We start from the raw sequence: 18,527 nt of genomic DNA, 5'->3' as shown, positions 1-18,527 counted from the left end.
CTGAACAGAATAGATAACCTAGAAATGGTGTTTTCATGGTCAGATAAATGGAAACCCACTCCAGTATTCTTGCCTGGGAAATTTCATGGACAAAGGAGTCTGACAGGCTACAGTTCATGGGGTCACAAGAGTTGCACACAATTTAGCAACTAAACCAACTAAGCAAAGCTACCAAAAGGAGGCAAAAACATACATGGGGGAAGGAAACCTCTTTAATAAATAGTGTTGAGAAAACTGGACAGTTCATTTCAGTCACTTGGTCGTGTCTGACTCTTTGCGACCCCATGAACTGCAGCACGCCGGGCCACCCTGTCCATCACCAACTTCCGAAGTCCACCCAAACCCATGTCCATTGAGTCAGTGATGCCATCCAACCATCTCATCCTCTGTTGTCCGCTTCCCCTCCTGCCCTCAGTCTTTCGCAGCATCAGGGTCTTTTCAAATGAGTCAGCTCTTCGCATCAGGTGGCCAAAGTACTGGAGTTTCAGCTTCAACATCAGTCCTTCCAATGAACACCCAGAACTGATCTCCTTTAGGATGGACCAGTCGGATCTCCTTGCAGTCCAAGGGACTCTCAAGAGTCTTCTCCAACACCACAGTTCAAAAGCATCAATTCTTCAGTGCTCAGCTTTCTTTATAGTCCAACTCTCACATCCATATGTGACCACTGGGAAAACCATAGCCTTGACTAGATGGACCGTTGTTGACAAAGTAATGTCTCTGCTTTTTAATATGCTGTCTAGGTTGGTCATAACTTTCCTTCCAAGGAGTAAGCATCTTTTAATTTCCTGGCTGAAATCACCATCTGCAGTGATTTTGGAGCCCAAAAAAATAAAGTCAGCCACTGTTTCCACTGTTTCCCCATCTATTTGCCATGAAGTGATGGAATCAGAGGCCATGATCTTAGTTTTCTGAATGTTAAGCTTTAAGCCAACTTTTTTACTCTCCTCTTTCACTTGTATGCAAAAGAGTCAAACTCAAATATTTCTCCATATAATACACAAAACACTCAAAATGAGTTTAAAATGTAAGACCCGAGACCATAAAACTCCCAGAAAAAAATATAGACAGTTAGGCAGTAGATACTTTGATATCAGTCTAAGCAATATTTTTTTTGATCCATATCCTCAGGCAAGGTTTAAAAGCAAAAATAAACAAATGAGACTATATCAAACTAAAAAAAGCTTTTGAACAGCAAATGATATCATCAACAAAATGAAAAATCAGCCTACTGAATGAGAGAAAAGTGAAAGCAAAAGGCACTCAGTCCTGTCCAACTCTTTGCAACTCCAAGTCCATGGAGTTCTCCAGGCCAGAATACTGGAGCAGGTAGCCTTTTGCTTCTCCAGGGGTCTTCCCAACCCAGGGATTGAACCCAGGTCTCCCACACTGCAGGCAGATTCTTTACCAGCTAAGCCATAAGGGAAGCCCTGAGTGACAGAAGATATTTGCAAATGATAGCCCTGATAAGGAGCTGATATCTAAAATATACAAAGGACTCATACAAGTCAACTTCAAAAAATAAAACACTCTCATTATAAAATGGGCTGAGGACCTGAATGGAGATTTTTCCAAAGAACACATCCAGATGGCCAACAGATAAATGAGAACATGTTCAACATCACTAATCACCAGGGAAATGCAAACCAAAACCACAATGAGATATCACTTCACACCTGTCAAAACAGCTATTATCAAAAGCAACAAATACTAAGTACTAGCAATAACATGGAGATAAAGGGAACTCTCATGCACTGTTAGTGGGAATATAAATTGGTATAGCCACTGTGGAAAACAGTATAAAGATTCCTCCAAAGTTAAAAATAAGAATATCATATAATTCAGCAATTCTACTTCTGGGTATTTTTCTGAAGAAATCAAAAACACTAATTCAAAAAGATATATGCACCCTTATGTTCATTGCAGCACTATTTATAATAGCCAAATATGGAAGCAACCTAAGTGTCTATGTATAGATAAATGGATAAAGAAAATAAATAGATTCCACTTAAATTGGAATATTGTGTGTGTGTGTACTAAAGGTACTCATGAAAGAATTTGAGGAAGATGCAAATAAATGATCAGACATCCCATGTTCATGGATTAGAAAAAACTAATATTGTTAAATGTCCATACTACCCAAAGACATCTACACTTTTGGTCTCTATCCAAATTCCAAAGGCATCTTTCAAAAGAATAGACTTCTTATGGTAAAATTCATATGCAACTATAAAAGATCCTAAGTAGTCAAAGCAATCATGAGAAAGAAAAATGGTTGAAAGCATCACATTTCCTGATCTCAAGCTATAGTACACAGTTATAGTAGTCAAAAGAGTACCATATTGACATAAACATAGACACATAGACCAATGGAACAGAATGGAGAGTCAAGAAATAAATTCACACATCCAGAGCCAGTTAATCTTTTACAAGGGCCCCAAGAAAACACAATAGGGAAAGGACAGTCTCTTAAATAAATGGTGCTGGGAAAACTAGATATCAACATGCAAAAGAATACACCACTCAAATCCTATCTTACACCACTCAAAAAAGCCAACTCAAAGTGGATTATGGACTTCAGTTCTTTCATTTGGTCTTGGCAATGATTTTTGAGTATGACTCCAAAAACACAAGCAATATAAACAAAAATAAACAAATGTGACTACATCAAACTTCAAAGCTCCTGCATGTCAAAGGAAACAATCAACAAAAAAGAAAAGGAAACCTTCAGAATTGAAGAATATATCTGAAAAACATATATCTGATATATGGCTGATATTCAAAATATGTAAGTTGCTTATCCAGCTCAATAACAAAATATATAATAATAATAATACAATTCTTAAAATGAGCAAAGTACCTGAGCAGACATCTTTCCAAAGAAGACATCCATATAGCCAACCAGGACATGAAAAGATATTCAACATCACTAATCATCAGGAAAATGCAAATCAAAATCATGAGAGATGCAAGCCTTCACTTATATGATTAATTAGCTCTGGGGATCTGATACACAGCATGGTAACTATAGTTAGTACTTGAAAACTGCTGAGAGTAGACCTTAAGCATTTTCACCACACATATACACAATGCAAAAAAGGATAACTATGTGAAGTAATGGATGTGCAATTAACCTGATTGTGGTAACCATTTCATAAAGCATTCATATGTCAAATCACATTATATATTTTAAATATATAAAACTTTTAAAATTATCATTCAATAAAGCTGAAAAGGAAGGGAGAGAGGGAGGGAAGGATGGAGTGGAGGAACAGAGGAAAAGAAAAACCACCAGACACACAAGGCTTCTCACCCAAGAATTTCCAAAAAGATTTCAAAGTCAAGACAAAAGGCCAATATCTGAGGGAATCTCCTGTGGTTCTTACAAAGTGCAACTTCCCTAATTAATTCACATAATTTGGGCTTCAGGCTCTAACTCTAGGGAATAAAGGGCATTGGTCCACCTTTCTCTTAATTCTCCAGCTCAGTCCACCAATAAACTAACTGCTTGAGCTGTACCTGCTTTTCTGAGAGTTTAAAGCTGAGACTCACTCTCTTGCCTCTTAGGTAGGTCAACAATATTTATAATCACAGAGGAAACTAAATGAGATTCCCTGGAGCTGGGCCTGAGACCATCTGAGAGTGACCTCTCACCAAATTCTACTTACTGAGGCCTCGAGAATCTTTTCACTGTGGCCAATGGAGAAGCTGATGACAAAGACTCCAGGACTGTCCAGATCTAGAATATTCTGTCTTCCTGTCCTCACTGTGACTCTCAACTGGAAAAATAAGAGTTGTTGTTTTCCTAGAGTTATTTTTATGGAAGTATTGGTTCTTACAACCCCAGTTAAGTTCCACTACCAGGAAATGGCAATGTTAACAAAACATCTTCTGTGGCAGGACAATACAGGAGTGTGGTAATATTTTCTATGAGTTTTCAGAAAGTGTTCCCCAAATGTGTTCCAGGCACTTCAAAGTTTTATTAACATCTCTTTGACAGACCTTCTCCGTCTGAATCTCTAAGACATTCCTTTACACTTTCTCACTTTACTTTCCACATAATAGAAAGTAAACCTTTGCATTTCAAAACTCCCTAAACTGTATATTTCTTCTTATGTTCTAGTGGGCTTTTGTCCTCAAGTTCTCTGACTAGATGATGAGAAGGTCCATATTTACTCAGTGAATAACATCAATCACTGGGAAAGAGGACTCCTTGAATTTTGACAGAAAATAATTGTACCCTAAAGTATGCCTCCTTTTCCCATGTCCTTAATTCTATAATGTGCACAGAATTCATTTTTCTGTTATTATTACCCATTCCCAGTCTAATCTCTCATCCATGCTAAAATAATTGAAGAACAGCAGGAGACCTATTTATAAGATTTCATTCTGGTCACCAGGACCCTCCTATAAGAACTAAACCATTTCAGCTTCCTCTCCTCGCTTAACTGTTCATTAATTCATTTAGTATCTCAACATTCTCTGAGTAAGTATACCAAGACAACTATCAGACATCTGCTGAACTGTCTCATATTCTGATTATTGAGCCTTAACTACTTGTCACATTAGAAAGCACTGATGGTCTCACTAGACCTAAAGTTTTGATATTTGATAACTGTCTCAATGTACTAGTCTTTCCAAAATTGCTTGATTTTACTTTAGACATATATATACTCCATTAAAAGCAATCTCTGATGTTGAAACTTCATAGAAAGGAAGATGGTGATTTTTTTTAGGATGATACTTGAATTCAGGTCTATTATTTCACTTCATACAGTCTTATAGCTCAGCTGGTAAAGAATCCGCCAGCAATACAGGAGACCCTGGTTCCATTTCTTGGTCGGGAAGATTCCCTGGAGAAGAGATAGGCTACCCACTCCAATATTCTTGGGCTTCTCTGGTGGCTCAACTGGTAGAGAATCTGCCCATAATGCCGGAGACCTGGATTCAATCCCTGAGTTGGGAAGATCCCTTGGAGAAGGGAAGAGCTACCCACTCCAGTATTCTGGACTGGAGAATTCCATGGACTCTATATCCATGGGGTTGCAAAGAGTTGGACACGACTGAGAAACTTTCACTTTCATTTCACTTTCCTTAAGATGGTTTCTGGTGTGGGGGGGAGTATGGGATGATGAATTTCTGTTTTTATTTTGAGTGTTCAAGGAAAATTGGTAAGGTAAACAGTTTGGGGGGATCCCTTGGGCTTCTCTTTTCTAGCTCTGCCTTCTCAGGAATTATCTCATGACCTCCCTATTCTCACACCCATTTTTAGATCTGAAACTACTCACTCAAACTTTGGGCTGAATTAAATTCACTGTGTTTCTTCTTGGAGGTAAGTGAGAAGATCTTGATATTAATAATTTGCCATTTCTTTAAAAATTAACATGTAGATGTTGTCCTTCCTTAAAAGAAGGTTAGTAAAGAGTTTTGTGCTTGGGTCCTGGAGTGAGATGGGTCATGAATTTACATAATGTAGCTGTCTCACTGATAAACTGTGGTATTTCCATTTTAGGATAGAAGTTCTCAGGTTTTGGATCCATAATCAAAACTTATCTAAAATTCTCTGAAGATTCTAGAGTGTTTTCAAGCTAGGGCTTTGTCCTTATGGTCAAATCTATATTACAAAGTAAATAGGGAAGAACTGGACCAGCTTCTATGATGAATTTTTATACTTAATCCTAAATTCTTAAATTTTCACATTCTTGAAAAGGATGACTTTTGTTCACTGTATTATTTTGTTTGTACAAAATCCAGAGAAGTTCTTTACTTTCAAAGTATTTTTACAAACTCAGATAAAACTGACTTTTACAGGTTCTTCATTGATGAATCATCATTATTTTGGGTCAACTCCTTGGACAACAGATCACACGCTGGACAAAACTCATAGGTGATTCAGATATACATATTCTAAATAAGGGCCCAGAGTTTGGGAGTTATATGAGTCCTTGATACGCACAGTAACAGGGATAGGGTAGTATGTAATAGCAAGTTCAAGGACTGGGAAATTTACCTTCTGAGCAGGATCATACCTTTTATTGCAAGTCACAAAAGATACCAAAATTAGATCTGTCTGGTAGACACCAAAGCTAGAGATCCCAGGAATGATTCAGAGTTCAAGAGGTAGAGTTACTCTAATAGACAGCAAAGCAGACATGAGAGCTCCAGTAAAGACTGAATCTGAACATACAACTACATATCAGGATTCTATCTGACGATGAGAAAAAAGGCTAGAAGGATTGATCACCTTGAATAATGGAGAATAGTCTCTCAGGTAGGTGCATTCATACAGCAATTTAACAAGATTTACAAAAAAAAAGAAAGAAAGAAAATGGTAATAGGATCATATATATTGGTTATTACCTTAAATGTAAATAGATTAAATGCACCAAGCAAAAGACACAGACTGACTGGGTGAATACAAAAACATACATGCAGACTTGTCTTTGACTGCATGTATAACACAGTACCTTAGAGTGAACAGACTCAAAACTACTTATTAAATAACATGAATGGAGGGCTTTCCTAATAGCTCAGTTGGTAAAGAACCCACCTTCAATGCAGGAGACCCTGGTTCAATTCCTGGGTTGGGAAGATCCACTGGAGAAGGGAACAGCTACCCACTTCAGTTCTGGCCTGGAGAATTCCATGGACTGTATAGTCCACAGAGTTGCAAAGAGTCGGACATGACTGAGTGACTTTCACTTTTGATGGATGGATGGATGGATAGATAAATGAATGTTGCATATTAAGCAAAGCGTAATGTGATCCCTCTCAAGTAGGGATCTGTGGGTGTTGATGATTTCAGAAAGAGCTAAGCTCTTTGTCAGTCTATTATAGTGAAAGGAGATGAGAAATCTACCTCCTCCCTTTCTCTCCTAATTTCAGCCTCCCTTAACTCCCTTAACTCATTTCACAGGTAATTTGGGCTTAAATTATCTAACTTGTCTAGATCCCCACACTGATTAGTTCTTTGAACTACAACTTGAACATCTGGGCTTGGAAATAATCACCAAGAGTTTTTGCTACATAATCTGTCCAGTTTTCTTAATTTTTGTCTTTATTTAACAATAATTGATTGCAGGTTCATTATATTTTGATCTGAGTGTGTTTGTGTGTGTGTGTGACTATAGGCATAGAAACTAACAGCCTAATTCCTGCCCTGTCTTTGTAGAAAATGCACTCTCATTGTAGAGACAAAAATGACACACGTATCACTCAGTGATGAAGATTTTAATACAGATGATGGAAAAACTTACAGTGTGTTGATGAATTGTTATATATCAAAGGGAAACAGACAAGGTTTTAAGTCCCTGGACTAGAAAGAGGTAAATTAGAATCTTGAATTTGCTTATTTATCTTTATTTTCCTCATTTGAAAAATGAGGAATTAGGGGGTTAATAATTATTTCCACAGAGGTTTAAGTGAGAAATGAGCAGGAACTGATCAAAGAAGAACTCATGGAACAAGTGCACCACAAAATATATCAGCTTGAACCAAGTCAGAGAGAAAAAGGAAGGTTCACAGGGTGATCAGAAACAAGCAAAGCTATCTGACCTCAGCAGTGGGGCATCAAGAGAATCCATAGGTCATTAATGCTTTGAAATGCAACTAAAGAGTTTGGCCTGTTCTCTAAGTAAGTGGTATAGAAGAAAAGCCTTTGCTTAACAACCAAATGAAGCAGATTTAAATCCTTGCTGTTGAAAGAACTAATCAGTGTGGGGATCTAGACAAGTTAGATAATATTGGGGCTTAAATTTTCTCACCTGTGAAATGAGTTCACTCTCCTCTCTCACCATCCATCATACACACACAAACGTAATACATACACACAAACACACACCCCACAGTAGAAAACATGTGAAAGTCATTTGTATAAGATAAACTGCTACCCAAACACAACATGCTATTAATACCACTAATCAGTTAATGAATCAGTTTTAAATGGGCAGTAAAGACCAGGTAATAAAGGTGACTGGAGATCTGTACCTCTCCTGGATGTTTGTTGGAATCCCTAAAAGATGATGAGGAAAGCTGTGGAATACAAGGGCTCAGACGAAGAAGATGGCATAATATAGTCATAAAGGCAGTTCTCTGGTAGGCCTGTAGAGTGGATGATATCCTCACATTTCATCCTATTGGGAAAAATCTTGTGGGGCAGGTTCAGAGTTCACAGATGGTCCAGCAGAAAGCCAGGGAAAACAACTCCATAGAACCACTGAAGGCAAATATGAGGGCTCAGAAAATGAAGATCAGACCAGAGAGGAAGGAATATACAATTGTCTCTTGAACATCACAGGAGTTAGGGGCAGCAACCACCCTCACACCTTCCCACAAGTTGAAAACCTGAGTAATGTGATCTCTGCCTCAAAAATCAATGACATTGAGCTAGGTCAAAGATATCTCTTGGTAAATGTCACATTGCACTTGAAAATAAGTGCATTATTTTTAAATATCTTTTGATATTGATCTCTAACCTAATTCTACAGTGATAATAGAATAGACTCTGTATGATTTCAGTACCTTTAGATCATCAAATTTTTGCACCTAAAGTTTTGTCCCTGGATACGTTCCAGTGTCTCCTAGTTTGTAATCTATGAGAACTTGAATAGAATTTGTATCCTACTGCTGTGTGAAAATTATGGGCTTCCCTGGTGGCTCAGACAGTAATGAATCTGCCCACAATTCAGGAGACCTGGGTTTGATCCCCTGGTTGGGGAAAATTGTATAAATCTTAATTATGTTGAATTGGTTCACAGTGCTTTTCAGGTCTACTATATCCTTCTACTTCTCTGTATTCATTCTATTAGGTTTTGAGAGTTTGATATTGAAACTCCAACTAAAAATCTTATCTATTTTTTAAAAAATTGTAATATATAGTGAAACTATATGTAACTTTGTTCAGTATTTTCCAAGTCTCCTGTAAATGTGTTATCATATTTTCATTATTTTAAAAAATGACATTGATAAATGGTATACAATGGCAGGAAGCTAAAACAGTTAAATTAGAACTCAAGACTAGCTCTTTTGATTCCACATATTGTGATCTCTAATCTAACATAAATCTTTTCTTCATACTTAGTTAAAGATCTGTAAAATGAAAACGTAAGTACTATATTTAAAAATATAAATGGACTGCCATGATTCATACCCATGCTGTTCAAGGATCGACTCCGTAAGGAAAGAGAACAGAACAATGCCTTCTGGAAACTGCTGTAGAAAGAAGAAATTTCAGTCCTCTTCCTAATTTTTCTCTAAAGAACAGTGACCATAAATGGCCACAGGGAATCACAGCAGCATTAAGGAGTTCATCCTCCTCGGGCTGTCTGCCGACACCCACATCCAGGCTCTGCTCTTTGTCCTATTCCTGATGATTTACCTTCTGACTCTTCTGGGGAACCTGCTGATAATACTTGTGACCCATACAGATTCTACCCTCCATACACCCATGTACTTCTTCTTGAGCCATCTCTCCTTCCAAGACCTCTGCTATTCTTCAGTCACTGTACCCAAGATGCTTGAGAACCTCCTGTCTCAGAGGAAAGTCATCTCAGTAGAGGGATGCATGGCTCAGGTCTTCTTTGTGTTTGCCACCACCGGGACTGAGGCTTGCCTGCTCTCAGTGATGGCCTATGACCGCTATGCTGCCATCTGCCACCCTCTGCTCTACAGACAGGTGATGAGGAAACAGCTGTGTGTGAGGTTGGTGTGGGGCTCCTGGGTAGTGGCCTTTCTGGATGCACTCATCAACATTCTCCTGGCTTTGGATTTGGACTTCTGCGAGGTTCAAACCATCCACCACTTCTCCTGTGAGTTGCCTTCCCTCTTTCCCCTCTCCTGCTCTGATGTCTCCACCAATGCCGAAATGCTGCTCTCCTCTGCCCTCCTGCATGCCATTGGGACCTGCCTCCTGATCTTCTTCTCTTACACCCGCATTGTCTCCACCATCCTGAGCATTAGCTCCACCACAGGCAGAAGCAAGGCCTTCTCCACCTGCTCCTCCCACCTCACTGCAGTGATCCTGTTCTATGGCTCAGCCATTCTTCGTTATCTCATGCCAACCTCAGGTTCGCCTCTGGAGTTGATCCTCTCCATACAGTACAGTGTAATCACCCCCCTGGTGAATCCTCTCATCTACAGCTTGAAGAACAAAGAGGTGAAAGCAGCTCTGAGAAGAACGATTCTAAAATATTTACAATGTCTCAGACAGCATGGAAGAGATAGACCATGAAGGGAATGCAGAAGAGAACTGCAAGAAATCTAAAGATTGACATTAAGAAGTTCCTGATTTCCTATTGTCACACGTAGCACTGTGCATTGCTGATTCTCCCTTAAAATTATCAAGGTAAAGTGTAGGAGTTATTTTCCTTACCATGGCTCAGAATCAATCCTACTCAAAGACAGAACATATGTCTGAGAAAAACCTGTTTCCTAGATTTAGTTAATGACAAGTCTCTTTATGAGTCACATTTTTGAAAATCATTCAAATTAGGATAAACCCTGAAATATTTTTTGTTCTCAACTTTGTGTTTGAATTGATGTGTCTGGGGGGAAGTTTTTTTCTAGGAATAAAAAATCCTGAATCTCTGAAAAAGGAAAAACATAGACTTAGGCTTTATGGGGTAGAGCACAAGCCCATTATGGGGTAGTGCCTCCAGAGACAGGCATAAGTAGATAAATATGATCAACAGATGGGAGTTGCAATTTGCCAGGTATGCTCGGTGCAGGCTCATTCAGTCATGTCGCATTCTCTGCAAACCTATGGAGTATAGCCCACCAGGTTCCTCTGTCCAGGCAAGATTTTCCAGGCAAGAATACTGGAGTGGGTTGCCATTTCCTCCTCCAAAGCATCTTCCAGACCCAAGTTTCAAACTCCAGTCTCCTGTGTCACCTGAACTGCAGGCAGATTCTTTACCACTAAGCCACCAGGGAAGGTATACTTGTTCTCTATTGCAGCCATAATAAATTATCAAAAATTTATCAAATTAAAATAACACCCATTAATACCGTACAGTTCTCTAGGTCAAAAATGCCAATGGATGCCACTGGGTTCTCTGTTTATCATCTTACAAGGCTGAAATCAAGGTGTTGGCTGGGCTGGGCTCTTACCTAGAAGCTCCAGGGAAGAATATGCTTCCAAGTTCATTCAGGTACTTAGCAGAGTTCAGTTCCTTGAAACTGTAGGTTTAAGGTCGCCAAATCCTCGCTGCCTGTGGGATGAGGATTGCTTTCAATTTCAGAAGTCTCTTCACTTCTTACGTGGCAATCCCCATTTTCAAAACAGCCAGCATATATGGAGTACTTATGTGATGAACTGCTCTCCTTTCCTCTCTTCTACACCTGGAGATAATACTCTGCTTCAAAGGGGCTCCTGGGATGAGATTGGGACCACCTGTATAATCTTGTATTTTAGTTTTCTCATATTTTAAGATGAACTAATCTGGGACTTTAATTACATCTACAAAATCCCTTTGCAGCAGTTTCTAAATTAGTGTTTGATAACCAGAGAATGAGAACTTTGAGGGGCTATCTTTAGAATTCTTCCTTTCACACTAGTACATTTATAAATATGATACTTCTTTTTTTTTGAATTGGAAAAAGATATATTTAAATATATATAAGGACAATTCACTGAAGGAGAAATGCAAATATTATAAGCCAGTAATATAAACATAGATGGCCAACTTCAGAAGGAAATGGAAAAATGTGAAATAAAATGCCACTTCATACTTATCAGACTGGCAAAAATGTTAAAGTCTGAGAACATATGATAAGGAGATTGGGCAATAAGTATGTCAGCACAATAAGTATGGAGAATAATTTGTTTATGCCAATAATGATTTTGATATACATGTCCTACTACTAGTTATTTTGCTCCCAAGTGAAGGCAATGGCACCCCACTCCAGTACTCTTGCCTGGAAAATCCCACGGACCGGAGGAGCCTGGAAGGCTGCAGTCTGTGGGGTCGCTGAGGGTCGGACACGACTGAGCGACTTCACTTTCACTTTCACTTTATACACCCTAGACAACTGACTACCTACCCAACTTCACAAGGAGACATGTTGCAGCCATTTAAATGGTGCCTCTCCACCACTCTGATTGTTTTTATGGACTATTTAGGAGTATTACCACAAAAGACCACCACCTGTATCATTTTGATCACCATCCCCAAAGTAGACTTCCTTTGCATAAGTTCCCAAAGTACTACGTACAGTAAGGGAGACAAACACAGTCCTTACCTACGAGGGCATGAAATTTGGCACACACACACACACACACACACACACACACAAACATACTACAGAAATATAGCACAAAAGGGATTAAAGTTGTACTGATGTGGAGAGAAGGAATGATGAGAGATGTGGAAAGGGAAAGGGTTCAATAAGAGCTATGCTATGCTATGCTAAGTCACTTCAGTCATGTCCGACTCTGTGTGACCTCAGAGATGGCAGCACACCAGGCTCCCCCGTCCCTGGGATTCTCCAGGCAAGAACACTGGAGTGGGTTGCCATTTCCTTCTCCAATGCATGAAAGTGAAAAGAGAAAGTGAAGGCACTCAGTCGTGTCCGACTCCTAGCAACCCCATGGACTGCAGCCCACCAGGCTCCTCCATCCATGGGATTTTCCAGGCAAGTGTACTGGAGTGGGGTGCCATTGCCTTCTCCGTCAATAAGAGCAAATAGTGTTAAAAAAACATCAGAGAAGGAATCAGTCTAGAGAGGGAGATGATTAAACAACCGTCAAAAGCAGAACTTCTGTCTGTCCTAGAATAAGTATGGATCTAAGAAATTCATTGCATCAATGCTTGGGACTGATAATGAAGAAAAACTTTTGTTCTGGACTTTACAATGAAGCAAAATACAGAAATATGCGCCTACACAAAGCCTGTAGTAACTTCTTTCAAATTAGGGTGGGAGGGCTTAAGAGCATCAGGAATCCTTTTAGTCTTTCTCTTTCTCCATGTCTCCCACTTTGTGTCTCTGTGCCCACCCAAGACCCTCAATTCACCTTTGTAACACAGAAGAAACTTTGTATTCCATTACAAGTTAATCATTAAAGGGATGTTGCCTATAAGCTTAATTATACATAATGATCCATCTCTAGGAACCCTGCCTCCCAGGTAATAATGAGCATTAAGCTAAAATACCTTTGTTTAGCTCACAGGAAATATCCTGACCAGACCCACCTGCGAATGACTGCAGGGAAGAAGAAATTAACCCATCCGCTCAGGAAGCTGACTGGAACAAGGAAATATTTGACTTGACTCCCTCCCTTTGTGGTATAAATGAAGGCTGAATTCTTTTAATAACTCAGGGAAGATGGTTCTTTAGGACACAAGCCCACCATCTTCTTGGTCTGCTGGCCTTCCAAATAAAGTTGTTATTCCTTGTCTCAGCAATTCATCTCTCAATTTACTGGCCAGTCATGTGGCAAGGAGTGTGAGCTCAGACTCAGTAACAAATTCTGCAGAAGTGCTTCGACTTTTCACCTAAAAGTACTTGCCTAAAAGCCATTTTGCCAGTTATCAATTCTTCTGGTAAAACACTTTTTCTACAAACTTTAGATTTTCACACAAGGTAAATATGTTTCAGCCCACTTTAACATTTTGTTTCACTTTCAATCTATGTCCCTGTTTTGCTTCTTTGGGGGGACTTTGCCCAATTTATCTTACTTGTATTGGCATATTTTAACAAGTTTCATCAAACATGTAATATTCATTTGTGATTCACTAAATCTTTTTGAAGATCCTTATGTTTTGCTATTTTTAACATTTCACTTTATATGAAACAAAATGCCTACTCAATTTTTGTTGCTAGGTCTTCGCTAAATTTTTCCCACTAATTTAGAGTAAGAATAAAAATATGTCATGGATGTTTTAAAGCATTTAAAATTTGATGCACTTTATTTTTTACTCAAATTATAAATGATTATTGAATTATATTTTATTAATTAACACTAGCTGGGAGGGATTGGGAGCAGGAGGAGAAGGGGATGACAGAGGATGATTTGACTGGATGGCATCACTGACTCGATGGACATGAGTTTGAGTGAACTCCAGGAGCTGGTGATGGACAGGGAGGCCTGGCCATGCTGCAATTCATGGGGTCGCAAAGAGTCAGACACGACTGAGCGACTGAACTGAATTGAACTGAACTAACACTAATTGACATTTTCTGTGTAAATATTTAAATAATAAAATATTAAAATAGATCAACTACCTAACTAAAACTGTAACACAGAAATAATTTTATTTCTATCCTTCTAAATGTGTTCTATAGAAAAAAGTTTTTGTAGGCATTCTTTGATATATTTATTATTAACACTATCATTATACCAGGAATGATATCATAAACATTTCCCATTACTTTCAATTTTCAAAATCTAACTTTCAATTATTATCCAGTGTCATTAAGTATGGGCTTTCCAGGTGGTGTAGTGGTAAAGAATCCACCTGCCAATGCAGGAGACATGGATTTGATCCCTGGGTCAGGAAGATCTCCTGGAGTAGGAAATGGCAACCCACTCCAGTATTCTTGCCTGGAAAATTCCATGGACAGAGGAGACTGACAGGCTACAGTCCATAGGGTTGCAAACAGTCAGACATGACTGAGCATGCACACGCGCATCATTAACTATACCCCCCAAATCTAATGTAAAAATTCCACTATATTAGACATATTTTCAGCCTTTTACCACAATACCAACTTCTTTATTTCTCATGTTGCTGCAAATTGTATCAAGGGCAGAGTTTTGCTGTGGTAAAAAATACTGCATTAACCAATTTTGAGCATGAACTTTTCTCTCATGCTTATTTCTCTCTCTTATTTCTCAGAGTCCAAATAATTGGGCCCAAGGTTATTAACACAGTTAGAGTTCTTGATACTGCTCAATTTAAATAAGACAAGACTAAAACTCTCTGAGTAGTAAATCCAGCATATTCATGAATTTTGTTCTCAACTACAGCAAGTGACGGAAGAAAGGGGATTCCAATTATCCTATTCTGCCTTAAGGAATGAATATCAAAACCTCTTAACTTTCAGAAGCAGAATATCACTCTAAATTTTATTTCCAAGGCAACATACCATGAAATAAGACAGTCTATTGAAATTATTGCCTTTTGGAGATTAAAGGTTACATTCATACATCAGAGCAGCCGTGTCTCAAGTTCTGCAGCCTTACAATGACACATTTCACATAGAATAGTATTTGCTTTTCCGTAACTAAAAGGTAAGAACCATTATCTGCTTTTCATTTTACTGAGATTTCTCTGACAAGCATCTAGAGTTTTTAAAGGCAAGTGTTGAAATCACTTTAGTTACAGGCAAAAATGGGATTACTTACAAAATGAATATGAGCCACAGAATATTACAGTAGTGTCACTTGAAGGTAACACATCTTATATTTGAATCTATATATATATCTCCTATATCTTGCACACATGATTTCCTTCTTCATTAAGCACTAGCATTTAAAATCTGGGTTAGAGAGTTTGTAATTACCTTTGTAGGTTACAAATTATACAACATTTAAAAAACAGTATTGCTAAATATGAAATGAATATCTAAAATCACTTCAGTTCAGTTCAGTCGCTTAGTTGTGTCCGACTCTTTGTGACCCTATGGACTCTAGCATGCCAGGCCACCCTGTCCATCACCAATTCCCAGAGTTCACTCAAACTCATGTCCATTGAGTTGGGGATGCCATTCAACCATCTCATCCTCTGTCGTCCCCTTCACCTCCCACCTTCAATCTTTCCCAGCATAAGGGGCTTTTCAAATGAGCCAGTTCTTCACATCAGGTGGCCAAAGTATTGGAGTTTCAGCTTCAACATCAGTCCTTCCAATGAATATTCAGGACTGATACCCGTTAGGATTCACTGGTTGGATCTCTTTGTAGTCCAAGAGACTCACAAGAGTTTTCTCCAACACCAGTGTTCAAAAGCATCAATTCTTTGGCTCTCAGCTTTCTTTATAGTCCAACTCTCACCTCCATATATGACTACTGGAAACACCATAGCTTTGACTAGATGGACCTTTGCTGGCAAAGTAATGCCTCTGCTTTTTAATATGCTGTCTAGGTTGGTCATAACTTTTCTTCCAAGCAGCAAGCATCTTTTAATTTCATGGCTGTAGTGACCATCTGCAGTGATTTTGGAGCCCCAAAAAATAAAGTCTCTCACTGTTTCCACTGTTTCCCCATCGATTTGCCATGAAATGATGGGACCAGATGCCATGATGTTAGTTTTCTGAATGTTGAGTTTTAAGCCAGCCTTTTCTCGCTCCTCTTTCACTTTCATCAAGAGGCTCTTTAGTATTTCTTCACTTTCTGCCATAAGGGTGGTGTCATCTGCATATTACTGATACGGGAGGTTATTGACATTTCTCCCAGCAATCTTGATTCCAGCTTGTGCTTCATCCAGCCCGCCTTTTCTCATTATGTACTCTGCATAGAAGTTAAATAAGCAGGTGTCAATATACAGCCTTGATGTACTCCTTTCCCGATTTGGAAACAGTCTGCTGTTCCATGTCCAGTTCTAACTGTTGCTACCTGACCTGCACACAGATTTCTCAGGAGGCAGGTCAGGTAGTCTGATATTCCCATCTCTTTCAGAATTTTCCACAGTTTGTTGTGATCCACACAGTCAAAGCTTTGGCATAGTCAATAAAGCAGAAGTAGATGCTTTTCTGGAACTCTCTTGCTTTTTTGATGATACAAAGGGTGTTGGCAATTTGATCTCTGGTTCCTCTGCCTTTTCTAAATCCAGCTTGAACATCTGAACGTTCACGGTTCACATACTGCTGAAGCCTGGCTTGGAGAATTTTGAGCATTACTTTACTAGCATGTGAGATGAGTGCAATTGTGTGGTAGTTTGAGCATTCTTTGGCATTGTCTTTATTTGGGATTGGAATGAAAACTGACCTTTTCCTGTGGCCACTGCTGAGTTTTCCAAATTTGCTGGCATATTGAGTGCAGCACTTTCACAGCATCATCCTTCAAGATTTGAAATAGCTCAACTGGAATTCCATCACCTCCACTAGCTTTGTTCGTAGTGATGCTTCCTAAGGCCCACTTGATTTCATATTCCAGGATGTCTGGCTCTAGGTGAGTGATCACACCATCGTGATTATGTTGGTCGTGAAGATCTTTTTTGTATAGTTCTTCTGTGTATTCTTGCCACTTCTTCTTAATATCTTCTGCTTCTGTTAGGTGCATACCATTTCTGTCCTTTATTGTGCCCATCTTTATATGAAGTGTTCCCTTGATATCTCTAATTTTCTTGGGGAGATCTCTAGCGTGCTCTATGTTTTCAGTATACCCAAGTAGGGAAAACCACTAGACCATTCAGGTATGACCTAAATCAAATCCCTTATGATTATACAGTAGAAGTGAGAAATAGATTTAAGGGCGTAGATTTGATAGATAGAGTGCCTGATGAACTATGGAATGAGGTTCATGACATTGTACAGGAGACAGGGATCAAGACCATCCCCATGGAGAAGAAATGCAAAAAAGCAAAATGGCTGTCTGGGGAGGCCTTCCAAATAGCTGTGAAAAGAAGAGAAGCAAAAAGCAAAGCAGAAAAGGAAAGATATAAGCATCTGAATGCAGAGTTCCAAACAATAGCAAGGAGATTAAGAAAGCCTTCCTCAGTGATCAATGCAAGGAAGTGGAGGAAAACAACAGAATGGGAAAGACTAGAGATCCCTTCAAAAAATTAGAGATACCAAGGGAATATTTCATGCAAAGATGGGCTCGATAAAGGACAGAAATGGTATGGACCTAACAGAAGCAGAAGATATTAAGAAGAGATGGCAAGAATACACAGAAGAACTGTACAAAAAAGATCTTCATGACCCAGATAATCACGATGGTGTGATCACTGACCTAGAGCCAGACATCATGGAATGTGAAGTCAAGTTGACCTTAGAAAGCATCACTATGAACAAAGCTAGTGGAGGTGATGGAATTCCAGTTGAGCTCTTTCAAATCCTCAAAGATGATGCTGTGAAAGTGCTGCACTCAATATGCCAGCAAATTTGGAAAACTCAGCAGTGGCCACAGGACTGGAAAAGGTCAGTTTTCATTCCAATCCCAAAGAAAGGCAATGCCAAAGAATGCTCAAACTACCACACAATTGCACTCATCTCACATGCTAGTAAAGTAATGCTCAAAATTCTCCAAGCCAGGCTTCAGCAATATGTGAACCGTGAACTTCCAGATGTTCAAGCTGGTTTTAGAAAAGGCAGAGGAACCAGAGATAAAATTGCCAACATCTGCTCGATCATAGAAAAAGCAAGAGAGTGCCAGAAAAACATCTATTTCTGCTTTATTGACTATGCCAAAGCCTTTGACTGTGTGGATCACAATAAACTGTGGAAAATTCTGAAAGAGATGGGAATACAAGACCACCTGATCTGCCTCTTGAGAAATTTGTATGCAGGTCAGGAAGCAACAGTTAGAACTGGACATGGAACAACAGACTGGTTCCAAATAGGAAAAGGAGTACGTCAAGGCTATATATTGT

The 18,527-nt window shown here is 39.0% G+C and overlaps 1 protein-coding gene across 1 annotated transcript; it reads left to right on the top strand.

Moving 5' to 3' along the window:
• The first annotated feature begins 9,271 nt into the window (after positions 1-9,271).
• LOC109558366 (olfactory receptor 8S1-like) lies at positions 9,272-10,228 on the top strand. The gene has a single exon (XM_019959807.2). It carries the CDS (start codon positions 9,272-9,274, stop codon positions 10,226-10,228), a length of 957 nt encoding a protein of 318 aa, XP_019815366.2.
• Positions 10,229-18,527: the final 8,299 nt, after the last annotated feature.

This window comes from Bos indicus, chromosome 5 (genome assembly GCF_029378745.1).
Source record: "Bos indicus isolate NIAB-ARS_2022 breed Sahiwal x Tharparkar chromosome 5, NIAB-ARS_B.indTharparkar_mat_pri_1.0, whole genome shotgun sequence".
Classification (NCBI taxonomy): Eukaryota; Metazoa; Chordata; class Mammalia; order Artiodactyla; family Bovidae; genus Bos; species Bos indicus.
Note: the sequence above shows the minus strand (reverse complement) of the source record. Positions and strands in the feature narration are given on the sequence as shown.

Coding starts and splice junctions, on each gene's coding strand:
- LOC109558366 (XM_019959807.2), top strand. CDS start 9,272: ATGGCCACAGGGAATCACAGCAGCATTAAGGAGTTCATCCTCCTCGGG.